The sequence below is a fragment of the Leptodactylus fuscus genome, chromosome 1 (assembly GCF_031893055.1).
Source record: "Leptodactylus fuscus isolate aLepFus1 chromosome 1, aLepFus1.hap2, whole genome shotgun sequence".
Taxonomy (NCBI): domain Eukaryota; kingdom Metazoa; phylum Chordata; class Amphibia; order Anura; family Leptodactylidae; genus Leptodactylus; species Leptodactylus fuscus.
Genome location: NC_134265.1, coordinates 230,025,685 through 230,038,881, shown reverse-complemented (window position 1 = coordinate 230,038,881; position 13,197 = coordinate 230,025,685). Strand labels below are relative to the sequence as shown.

Sequence of the window (13,197 nt, the reverse complement as noted above, 5' to 3'; positions counted from 1 at the left end):
TCCCCAGTAAGTGGCAGTGCAATGACATACAGAGCACGTCTATGGGACTGAATGTATACATGCAACTCATGGCAAATGCAACTATATTCATCTAACCCGTCATATTCTACACGATATCCTTACATAAAACCACGTAAAGGATAACAAGACTCCCAACGTGACAAACTATAGCACGAAGCAGCCAAAGCCACGGAGGGATAGCAGCGCAATCAGACCACCAACTCACCTCCTCCAAGCCCAAGGATCAAATGACCGTCCTCCCGATGCCACGAGGTTATAGCCTCTTTACGTAACCAAGTAACGTATAGAACGTCACTTCCAGCTTTGCGTAGATGTGACGTTGTTGCGTTGCGCGTCACTTCCTCTGTACACACAGTGGCCATGTTTGTTTCTGGCGCTATCATTATCGTTATTCTAATTTTTCCCATTTTCTACTGTTTCAGCTCTGAGGTTAATGTATCATAAACTAAGCGACGCGAGATACTGTAGACAATAGTAATACACGGTACAAGCCGCAATGTCTGCCGGGCGCCTGCGTGTCAGCCCACTAGACTGTACGGCTACTGTAGTCCAGGTTGCGGTGTAGGCCTGTGTGGGCGGAGTTCTTGTTGCCACGTTGAGTTGGACGTGGAGGGGAGGCGCTGGGCGCTAGAGAGCCGGGCAGAGGCCGGAGGGACGTTAGCACCACAGCAACCCAGAGATCCCGGAGTGTGCCGCATTCGGCTGTCGCCCCTCAGGGAACCTCTCCGGAAGCTTTCTTTTTCGTACCCAGGTTTATGCCATTTTCTGGGCCAGTTTCTTTGCTGGTAACCGGCTTTATCCGAAGTCTTCGTGTTGTCTACGTGTAGAAGATACAAGTTCCCTTCCTCCCCTGTGTGCAGCCTGATCTGGAGACAGGTGAGTGTGTGGCATCTGCGCTGGCACTTTACAGGAGTGCGATATTCCAGCATGCTGGGCAGCCATATCCTTCTGGAAGGCGATCACTGACCATCCTGGCTTGTGTTTACACTTCCTTGTGGCCTCCTTCTAGTCTTACAGCTGTACCTAAAGGGCTTTCACTCTTGGTCTTCTAGACATTGTACAATTCTTACAGCAAATCTGCAGTGCCCCAATGTCATGGAAGGAAACCTGGTCTGATCTGTAAATCTGTCAGTGATGGTAGTGAAAGCAGAGAGGAGATTAACCCCATTATGGGACGTCACCCTGTGTTATTTCATAGCCGGATAAAATAGTCCTGTAACGTTATTCCTATGGCTATGTTCACACTGAGTTTTTGAGTTTATTTTATGGCGTTTTTTTTTTTTGTCTCAAAATCTCCAAAAATGCCTCTCATTTTACTCATATTCATTTCAGCTTGAAGGAAAAAACGATTCCTGCTCTGTTCTTAGGCAGAAGATCCTATATAGTGAACGTGAGGCTATAAAATATATGGTTTGACGTGCTACGAGATTGCACATGGATTTACCACTTTACAACGGCCTAACCTATGTGTCATGTCAATTGTCTTTTCAACAGTACATATATCAAACCCACAATAGTAATATCAAGGAATGTGTGAGCTTCTGCATAGATTTCCCTTTGAAATCAATGCAGATTTCACAAGTTTTTCAATGTGCAGTATGAGCTCAAAGCTTTGAAAAATTCCAATGTATCAGCGTCCCGTATTGGTTGACTATTCATAGGATGGTCTAATAAAACTTTGATTTAAAAAGTCTTTGAAATAAAAAAAAAAAAAAAACGTGCGAGTCTCGCAAGTTTTTTTTTTTTTTTTTTGTTTCATACCCACTGGCTAACACAGTACAAAAACAAACATTTTCCTTATACCAAATTAAAAAGTCTTTGACATAACCTCTTTAAAGGGAGTCCATCATCTTCCCAAGCATACCACCGTATTACTGAGCAGATTACAGTAATATACCGCATACCTTTGTTAAGTATGTCACTTTTGTAGGTTTGGAGAAAACTACTTTGAAGTCTTATTCAAATGAGACAGTTGGTGTACTGGAGGCGGGCCTTCAGCCCTGGGTGCACTGCATTTGCTTCTCGAATAGGAAGGGTGATGTCATAGCAGTGGGCAAATCGGCTGTCATTGAATGGGTAGGGGTGCTGACATTAGATTGTAGGGGCCTGAGCGGTAAGAGCAGTGCTCCAGTTGAACACCCATCCCTAGTTCACAAACTGCCTCATTTACATAAGACTTCAAAGTCATTGTTCCCAAAATCTGTAAAAGTGACATACTTAACAAAGGTATGTTGTGTATCATTGTAATGTGCTCTGTAACATGGCGGTGACAGTTGAATATAATTGGGGGAAGTGGTAGATTCCCTGGAACGTAGCAACCATTCACAGTATGTAACCCAAGGGCTAGCTGTCTTATCTTTGGCCATTGTAAAGGTACAGACACAACAACCTTGAGCACTTACCAGAAAATATTAGATCTCTGTACCCATGTCTATACAGAGCTGTAGTAAATCTCAATACCCAGCCTTCCATCACCGTTCTAGTTAACCAAAGTTAGAATTATTTTTATATTACCTAAAGAGAACCTTTCATGTCCTCTGAGAGGTGCGGTATTATATACAGCTAAAAAGCTGATATCTCTCCACTGTCAGAATGGTGGGCCTTACAGTCTACAATTATCGTTGCCCCGCTAACACCTTACCTTACAGAATGGCGGGCCTTACAGTCTACAATAATCGCTGCCTTCATTTCTGACAGTGCAGAGATATCGGTGCTAAAACTAGCGCAACTAATATCTACAGCATCGGGGCGCATACCAGGAAAGTTGATTGAAATAACGCGCATCTCATAAGACGTGAAACGTCCTCTTTAAAACGCTATGGTATTCTCTTTTTCCCTCAGCAGAGCCATGGAAGAGTTTGGGATTGGCGGTTATTACACAGACTCCAAACTGTAGTAGCATTACTACCCTATTAAAACATAAAGTAACCGGAACATTACAAAGAAAGCAACATTGTGGTTTACTGAGATTAAAGAGGAACTTTCATGTTCTCTGACATCATCGGTTTTATTGCCCAGTAGCAAGCTGACGTTGGGCTGAATTCAGTGATGACTCTCAACTGTAAGGTCCACCCTTCTGACAGGGGAGGTTAGCTTCGGCACTCCAGGGATACCAGCTATAAGCTGATAAGTGCGCTCAGTGCAGCATACTATCAGCTTTCTAGCATTATATAATACCAACAATGTCAGAGGCCTCATGTGGCTGCTGTTTTCTGGTATACAAGGCAAGAAAAAGTTGCAAATTTGTCAGGTTTTTCGAAAAATATTTCCAACATTTTTCTCGTTTACGCTGCCCTTGTAACATTACTGAAAAGGAACAGGGGCCACCAACCAGCCAGCTTCATGGTCATTTATGACAGTTTATTGGGTCTGCCCCAGATTTCAGTGCAGGTCCGCGGCCCTGCAGAGGGCACCCCTGATTTATGAGGAGGCATGTGCCTCATACCCTCTTCTGGAGCAGCTGTGAAGACTGACGTTGTAAACACCACTCTTCATAAAGCTTTCCCATTGATTATAATGGGGCCAGTCACATGTCTTTTTTTTTTTTTCAATAGATCATTTTATTGAACTGTCAAAAAATATGACATGTCCAAATATTGCTGATTTTTGCAAATCCTTCAATAGACTCAAGTCTATGAGAGGTCCATGAAAATGGCTGCCCCAGGGATACAAAACTGATGTGAAAAAAAAGACATTGCATTAGTGTTTCACTGCCATTTTTTTTTTTTTTTACAAAATTCAGCGTCACCTGGAATTTTATTGACCTTTGCGTCAGGCTGTGGGCTAGCTTGAGTCTGAGCTTGTTATACCCTTGCCATTTATAATAGGAATATGCAGTCTGACTGTGAAAAATTGATCCCATATGAGGTTCAGTCAGTTGCATATTTTACCTTTCTCCATACATTTATATAGGACCACCAGAGAAAGCTAAGGTATGGCCTGTTCAATCGGCATCCCGTTGCAGCATCCTGCTCCTGATTAGGCCTGAATGAATGGGCCTAATCGGGAGTGAGTCTCGCACCGTGGAATCCGTGGGAAGAAAGGGCATGTCGCTTCTTTTTCCCGCTAGCGGGGAAAAGAAGCGAGTGACTCCCATTGAAATGAATGGGAGCCTTTTTTGCCGGCGTATCTTGAGGCAGATTCCACATCAAAATCCGCATTCAAAAAACTCCATATGCACCTTTCCAATATCTTGAAATCTCAGTTGGAGCGTCTCTGTCAAGGTCATGAGTAGCAACTACATATTGCTCTATTAGAGGAAGAGCTACAGTAGGTTCAAAATTCGCCAAATTCTATAAATTAATTAAATTTAGTTAATTGAAAAGGATTGCTGTGGTTATAGAGAACATTTCCATTATGGCGAAGAATAGTGTCTCTTACCTATTAGTCTTGATCGTGTGAAACCAAATCACTGATTTCTGAATACACTCTCCTCTCAGTATCAAAAACTATTTCACTGACTCCAACAAACTGGAGGAATAAGATATAAATCTTCACTTTTATTAAATATTTCTAAAAAAAAAAAATGTAATTTTTTTTTTTTTTTTGTAAAGGTCACTATGTGACACACTTTTAGTGGTCTATACAAATTGCTTCTCTGAGACATTCTATTCCGAACATACGTAGACCCACAACAGTACAGCTCATGAAAGTTGTATGCAGTCAGGGAGTGGGACCCGGTAGCAAACTTAGACAATACCAAAGGGATAATTTCTAACACTAATCCCTCACTCCCTAAAATCCCAAGTATATCCTCCAGCTCACACTGATTGTCCGAGCAAGTGTGCGTGTGCCCACCATATCGCAAAAGAAGAGCCCCCAGCCCCTGTCTTGTAAAGTGGAAATAACATAAACCAAGCCGCAATAAAACGTCATGTCATGGTGTACCCATATTTGTGCACAGCACAGGGAATATAAATGACATTGTCTATTGAGGAAGCTTTTTCCTTACTTTTACCGTTTTAGAGGTATGCTATCACTTATCACAAAACTTGCAAGTCTTCAGTAGGTGATACCTTTTTTTAATGGCTAACTCATAATGATGACAGAATATGACGTTTCGAAGCTTCTTCCGATATATCTAAAAATACTTTCTGCAGGCTGCATATATATGTATAACTGGACACATAGGGATAGGATTACAGGAGGGAGGGGGGAAGAGGCTTATTATATACATATAAAAACAAATAATCAATTCCCAGTTCCCAGGTTCTTTATCTTTATGGCTGTCTTAGTTCAGTACGAGAACAAACATTTTCCTAATCACTTCAGCTAAGTTTTGTTCACAAAAATATTTTGTAAAATTGGTAATGTCAGTGTTAGGTGGTCGTCAATTTCTCAGTATTCTTCTTATTGTAGTTTGCACGCTGGCGTAGTCTACTTTTTCCAGTCAAGTTGTCTAACAGGAAAAAGTATGGTGTTGGTGTATAATAAATTTTGCGCAGGTTCACATCTGCACTTGCATTACTGATTTTGTACTGTCATACAGAGCAGGGAAAGCTAAAATCCTGACATTGTTGTATCGATCACAGGACAGACGCATACTATGCTCAATAGACTTTGTTAAATATGAAGGGGTCTGTCCATCTTTTGTCACCTTTTACAGAAAATGTACAATGGATACTTCTAATGGAGCATGTAAAGCACATGTGAACACAGACCTACTTTTGTCTATTTTTAATATAGAAAATTAAAAAAATAGAACCCATACTGTAAATATCTACTTAGTTTTTTTAATCAAATATATTTTTATGTCTAGTTTTCTAAAGCTCCTTTTGCTTGTTTGTAAGCGGTCCAGTGCATCTGTTCTCTCTCCCAGCAATCGACAAACAATGACTACTTCATATGCCACCATATGTAAAAATTCACATCATGTATGGTCACATTTGGAGTACGAGCTAAGAAAACTCTTGGCCTTTGTTGGGCTGTTTTTTTTTTTACTTAAATACTATCCTGCTAAGTGCTTCAGACTGTGGTTTCCCACATGGTGAATCACAAAATAAAAAACAACAACATATACTGAGTGGTATTTTTTTGAAAATGATCAATGGTCAAAATACATGCTCCAACATATGTCACAGTGGCATACTATGGAAACTTCCATTGGAGGTATACGGTACATCTGGATATTGTCACAGCATATACTTCTCTTGGAAGATTCAAATTTGATGTGAACATCTAGAGATCCTCATACTATGAAGAAAAACCTCTTAAAAAAAAAAAAGCAGTTTTAACAGTTCATGCACAAAAAAGTGATACATGGCCCCTTGATGCATTGCTTTCAGTGCGACTATTCACAGATACCTGCTAAAAAGAAGGATGCGTCCTATTTTTGTTCACCTTAACAGATCCATCAATAGACTAATGTGAGAGATCCATGCATCGCCACAGGTGCTAAACAGGCTTGAAGAAAAGGGATGTTGCGTCTGTTTTTCACAACCTTTTATTTTTTTTGTATCAAACTTGTGAAAGAAGCTGCATGAAATTAAATAACATATCTGCTTTCTTCCAGAAATCTTTTCTACATTCTACCGAAGCTCAGATTCATTCACTTGAATAAGATAAGGATATTTTTAAAGGGATTCTATCATTAAAAAAACGGTTTTAAACTAATAGCACGTAGGAATAGCCTTTATGAAGGCTACTCATCTCTTACCTTTATCTTGAAGGTCCATGTCGCCATATTTGAATTTTTCTTCTTTATGCTAATTGCGCTCAGAAAGTACAGGGGGCGAGTCCTCTGGACTATGAGCACAGCATTCCAGCGCTCATAGCGCTTCCCCTTGCACAAGACCACCGCAAAATGGCCGACGGACACGTTCAGTCGGCTGTTTCGTTGGCCATTTTGCAGTAGTCTCCTGTAAGAAGAGGAGGAGAATGCCGGACTGAACAGAAGAAAGGCAGCGCTGGAATACTGTGCACAGAGGGCACACCCCCTAAGCTGCTTGAGCGCAATTAGTATAAAGAAGAAAAATGAAAAAATGGCGGCGCGGACCTTCAAGATAAAGGTAAGAGATGAATAACCTTTATAAAGGCTATTCCTATGTGCTATTAGTTTAAATCCGTTTTTTTAATGATAGAATCCCTTTAAATCTTGTACAACCATTTTAAGTCATCTATGTACAATGGTGCCAATTCCACAAATGAAATAACCATTTTTTGTTATAAGACTTCAAATATCTTTTTTTTTCCATCCAAAGGAAATCTTTTTGCTATTGAAGTGAATTTTTTCCAGGTAGCTTCATGTCTAAATAGCTTAATGCCTAAGTGCTGATAAGGTTTTGTTCTAGCTGCTGCAGACATATAGCAGATAAGGTTCAAAGTACAAACTTCAGCTTATGCTTAAGGGCACGTCCACGTGGATGAACTGCATAGATTTTACCTGACCTCCTTTTCTGTCTTATGAACGGTATCTAAAGCCCATATATATTTGATGTAGATTGAAAATGACAATTTTTTCATGAGAATTGGGTAGTTGGATTTCACATACCCAACCCTTGTTCCGAAGGACAGTGGGGTTCTCCTTATTCCTATATCGTATGTGTTTTGGGGGCATGGAAGAGAGAGCAGTCAACCAAACAAGTGCTGGCGTGCGTTACGAGTGTTATATCTACTGTATATAGGTCCAGCCTAAGACTCCCTTTATAGTGCAGGTTAGGGCTCGTTCACATCTGCGCCCAGGTGTCCGTTCTGCAGGTTTCCGTTTCCTGCATAAAACAGAGCAGGAGACGGAAACCTGCAGGACTCTTTCTCACCCATTCATTTGATGTAACCTTTCCAGACTTTGCCACATTTCAGTCACATAATTTGAAACATGGCCACAGCGCTTTTCCCACTAATAACATTATATTTGTCCATAGTCTAACTCCTTTATCAGTCCAGCCACGCTCTCCTTCTATCTATGGATCTTTCTGTGCGGTTCAGTTTTGAAGACTGTTTGCCTGACATATATGTGGTATACGCCATACGTGGAACTGTTACTGGTTTAGGCCACTTGAAAACACTAGCCCTGAAAAGCAACGCTATAAAACATCAGTCCTCCATCAAAATTTACATTAGGGACTCTGCAATCAGTTAGAAAGAGTTGTTAAATCCAGATGTGTCATACTGCCAGAGTTATATCTAAATATACTATCGCCATAATATATTGTGCCTTGTAACGTTATATTTAATGTCTGGACAAAGATGGCTATAGAATCCAGGATCGCTACCGCAAAAATGCATGCAGTGTTTTTCCCTCTTCATCTGGAATGTACGGTAATAACCTGGTAGCACATTGGTCTCGGCTACTTTGAGGTTTCTTTTGTTGAATGACTAAAGTAAAGCTTTGGAAATAACTCCTTGGGTGATAGAGCCTACTTGACATTTAGACGTACTTGGCCACTGTTAAAGGGAGTCTATCATTTGATTTAGGGAAATTACACTAATGATATATTGGAATAGCCTTTAGAAAGGCTATTTTAGCCCTATCTTTATTCAACTGCATTTTTTGAAAAATAGCCACTTTTTTTTTCTTATATGCAAATGATGTGCACGGAACACAGGGGGCGTTCCCATTGTGCTCCAAGCACAGCACCATCATCCTTAGTATTCCACTTACTCCTGCTTTGTTACCCGCCCCTATTTTTCTAAGGTAACCTCCTCTACTTATTTGTCGCAATCCTCCAATGTGCGATGCAAATCCTGTGTATGCGCTGTACGCTAGTCCTGGATTTGCATCGCGCGTCGGAGGACTGCTGACCTGTTATCTGTGCACAGCATTTGCATATAAGAAAAAAGTGTTTGTTTGTTTTTTTTCCATAAAACGCAGTTTTCTAAAGGCTTTGCAACGTGTCATTAGTGAAATTTGCCTAAATCAAATGATAGACTCCCTTTAAGCTTCGATACAACAAATATTATAGATCGTTGTGCTTAAAGGTCATCTCTCATTTTGCGGCTGTTAATATGTAAGCTCTTGTTCATTGTACCTATTAGCAGAGTGTCGTCGGGAAAGTAGATTGTAAATGATGCATGTGCAGATCTTAAGGCTCTGAGCACCTTGTTGTATTCTCTCAGTAAGGGGCACCTTCTGGAAGAGCTTTGGCACCCATAGGAATGACTACGGAATGAGAGTCGTATGTCTTTACGGAACATTTGTTAATGAAGGCAATTCAAAACCTGTTTCCTGTACCCGCTGTGGAGAGGGTAGTGACTAAAAGTTCTTACTGGTCCACTAAAACGCCTCCTTGTTCCCTTGTGTACTTTATCTGTTTGGGTCCATCACTAGTCTAATTAATTCTAATAATTTAGGATTTTTTTTTTTGTTTGTTTGTAGAATGAAGCTAAAAGAGATTGACCGTACTGCCATGCAGTCCTGGAGCCCATCTCAGCAGCATCCCATATACCTTGCAACAGGTGAGTGCCTTAGTGCTGTTTTACCCACCACGCTTTATATGTATCACTGATTCTCAGTGAACTGAGGAAAGCTGTCCTGCAATATTCAGTGTTTCTGAAATAATATCTCTACATGTTCCCTACGTTTTGTATGATGGAATCAGGCTGAACACTTTTATTAAGGCACATATTGTGCCTTGCTTTTAGGTAATGTAATGCATGTCCTTGCTGCTGCCTTATGTTTAGTCTCAAAATGTAAAGTATTCTCTAAGCAGTTTTGTATGAGAGAGATTTCCTGTACACGGTGCAGCATGGTGGCTCAGTAGTTAGCACTGCAGACTTGCAGCGCTGGAGTCCTGGGTTTGAATCCCACCATGGACAACATCTGCAAGGAGTTTGTATGTTCTCCCCGTGTTTGCGTGGGTTTCCTCCAGGTACTCCGATTTCCTCCCACACATCAAAGACATACTGATAGGGAATTTAGATTGTGAGCCCTATATGGGACAGTGACTGTCAATGTCTGTAAAGCGCTGCGGAATATGATAGTGCTATATAAGTAAGCATAATAATAAATACACTCTTTGTCCTGACTGTATCCAGACCTGTTCTTGGTACTACATACTTAGCTCACTTACAAAGCCTTATTCCTTGTAAAACGCTACCGCCATCTACATATTTACGACTGCAAGGCCTGGATCAATTGGGATGATGTGACATTGCTTGTGTCCTCTTGTTAGATGTGACTCAAATAGCCTTTAAGAAGTATACGCTTAGAAATTGTGATGGTGGCCACAACTGCCACAACCCAAACACTAAGTTCACACAAGCGTTCGGGTTTCCGTTATTCGGGACTGCTTGGGCCCTGAAAAATGGAAACCCTAACAACTTAAAAAGCGGTTACCCATTGAAACCTGCGGACTTCTTAGCCTATAATGCAGGACTTTTCTGTCCACATATTTCAAGCAGAATGGGGGATGGTCTGCGTGACCATAGCCTAAATGTCTATATAATTTTGTATACATTATTCCTAAAACTGCTGCTCATTTTCTTTCGTAATATTGAATTGTTCACATAGTTGTCTGTAAGAAGCAACACTACGCCCTTAGGCTGGTTGGTTTTCAATCATATAGTCTAAAATTAACTTAAAACTTATATGTAGTTATGTAGCTCTTTCAGTTGTAATCTAAAACATAGCTTCTGTTTTAACCATATCGGTGATTTCAAAGGGCTACCTTACAAATATCTGTTTTGTTATCTTTACTTAAAAAGGACCTTTTACCACCTACAAGTCAAGATCTTTACATTAGGTAATAGCTGGTGCTCCGCTGATTCTGATGCAGTTGAAATTTTTTCTCTAGCCCCCACCATTCTTGAGCAGTCAGTGCTGTTAGTTTTGGTGTCTGATATGCTATTTAGACTCTGTATTGTCAGGAGGGTGGTGTCAAACAGGAGCAAGCAAGCGGTGTGATTCTAAAATCTGACACTGGCTGCCTCTTATTGCAGTTCTGAGTCACGTCCCCCTGCCTGACACCACCTTTATGGCATCACAGAGCTTAAATAGCACATCAGATACCAAAACTAACTGCACTTGTTGCTTGGGAATGGAGGGGGCTAAAGAGAAAAAAAATCCAACTGTGCTGGAATCAGTAGAGTAGCACCTATTAATGGATGTCAAGAACTTGATTTGGAGAAGATGGTGAAAGGTCCTGTTTAAAGCGATGGCAGCCCATTCTGCCACCAACCTGTTATAGTAGAGTTAAGCTGATTGGTGCATACAATAGTTTTGTGGGAAGCAATTCTGTGAATTTTGGTCATTCGTGTATGTTCTCTTTCTATTCTTTAGATTTATAACTTTTCGTAAGTCATCTAGTTATGGAGGTGGTCCTACTTAGTGATTCATAGCCTCCACTTTATAACTGTGAATACGGATATGGCTATCCATCACTATCCATGACCCGATATAAATTATGCTTATTGTTTGTTTAAAGGGAGTCTACCACCTCCGCCAAGGATATTCAACTGCTGCCACTTAATTACAGAGCTCATTACAGTTATATATAACAAAGGTGTGATGTTTATGTCACTTTTGTAAATTTGGAGAAAAACATCTTCCAGGTTTTCTGCAAATGAAGCAGTTCAAGTAAGTTGGGTGAAGGGGAGGATTAGCTTTTTATTGCATAGGGTGGTGCTGGCAGGAGATGGTAGGGGTCTGAGTGGCAAGAGCAATGCTTCAGGGAGCTATTGGCCCGCCCCTAGTGCACCAACTGCCTAATTGGCATAGCATTTCAAAGTTGTTTTTCTCCAAATGTATAAATATGATAATACAAAGCAAAGGTATGTTGTTTATCACTGTATTGTGCTCTGTAACAAGCTTGGTGGAGGTGTTAGACAACTCTAATGTAAACCCAAACTGTATAAATCCTATGTGTATGCCAGTCTGCAGGATTCTCTTTATACCCCTGGTATAAACTTTTAGAAATGTTGTGGTGACAGCTGAGGGGTCTTTAGCTTTAGTAAGGGAGACTTACTTAAAGAGTGTCCATGAGAAATAACATCATTTTAGGCATTATATGAAAGATGTTTCCAACCACAGGAATGGATCACTTAGTACTTGGTCGGAGGTTCCCTCAGGCGACCTCCTCCATGTTCTGAAATGTACAATTATTGTAATTGCAGTGCAGTGATGGGGTAGGTAGGACCTCCTCTTGCACACAGCCTGTGCACATCTTCTATTTTCTTCCCAGTGTTACCTTACAATTACAAATACGATTACAGTAATCTATTACAGGTACATGTTTCCGGCATCCAATTCCAAAACATAAGACAAAAAACATCTGCACAGTGTGCCCCAAATTGTTGGGCTATAATGAACAATAGGCACGGGGCTTCACAATCCAGCATAATGGAAAACAAAAAATCCTGGACAACCCCTTTAATGCTACAACCCTATATAAGCCTGCTATAAGTTATCTGTGGTTGTTGACCAATAACGGGTCCTACATCGGGGTCTATAGTCAGGATACTCCAAAGGTTAGAGATTATACTACAAATCTCACTGGCAGGCAGCATGAAGCAATCATGCGAATCAGATGCAGGTTATTCTATGTAGGTTTTGGGGTGCAATCTGAGGACAAAGCATATCTAAAAGCAGGACAAAGCATTTCATCAGGGTATCCCCGGGCTGTAAATCTAGTTCTTAGAGCCTCAGCTTGTTTGATAAATTTAGCAGTGGAAGAACAATGGTGACTGACTTGTAGATACTGGCCTTTCAGGATGCCTTTTTTCAGAGATTAAGGATAGTGGCTTTCCCACCGTAATAATGAATTAGTTGCTGTAGATTTCCGGAAAATGGCAGTCTGAATTTCCCTTCTCTAGGCTTCATAGTGCACAAATCCAAAAAAAGTGTAGCTGATCAGGGTGGTCTCAAATGTAAAGTGTAGCCTGATAGCGTTCACATTTAACGACAGCTCTACTTGTTCAAACTCTTGAAGAGACCCCCTCCCAGATTACGAAATGTTCTGTGTATCTGTGTATCTCCCCCACATGTGCACGTGGTCCAGTTACTCAGAACCTCCCTGACCCGTTCCTAGTGACTGCTCCGACCAGCCCAGGATCTGATTGGCATAACAAGTTGCATATGAACTCCCCATAGCACAATCCCTGGGCTGATGGAAGGCTCTGTTGCTAAATAGGAAATAGTTATGGATAAGGGAGAATAGTAACCGCAATATGAGCACATTGTGGGCAAGTGACAGCCCCTTGTCTCCAGAAAGACTCTAACTGCCATTGATCCCTGATGAAGAA

General features: G+C 40.9%; 1 protein-coding gene across 6 annotated transcripts in view; it reads left to right on the top strand.

Annotated features, from left to right (window-relative positions):
* Positions 1-467: 467 nt before the first annotated feature.
* The window catches only part of SEC31A (SEC31 homolog A, COPII component), a 55,423-nt gene continuing 42,693 nt past the window's right edge, over positions 468-13,197 (top strand). For all 6 annotated transcript variants that reach the window (XM_075283745.1, XM_075283749.1, XM_075283748.1 and 3 more), the window contains exons 1-2: positions 468-897; positions 9,335-9,414. In XM_075283745.1, the coding sequence (XP_075139846.1) occupies positions 9,336-9,414 (79 nt within the window). In that variant the 5' untranslated portion in view covers positions 468-897; position 9,335. The remainder of the gene's footprint in view (positions 898-9,334; positions 9,415-13,197) is intronic.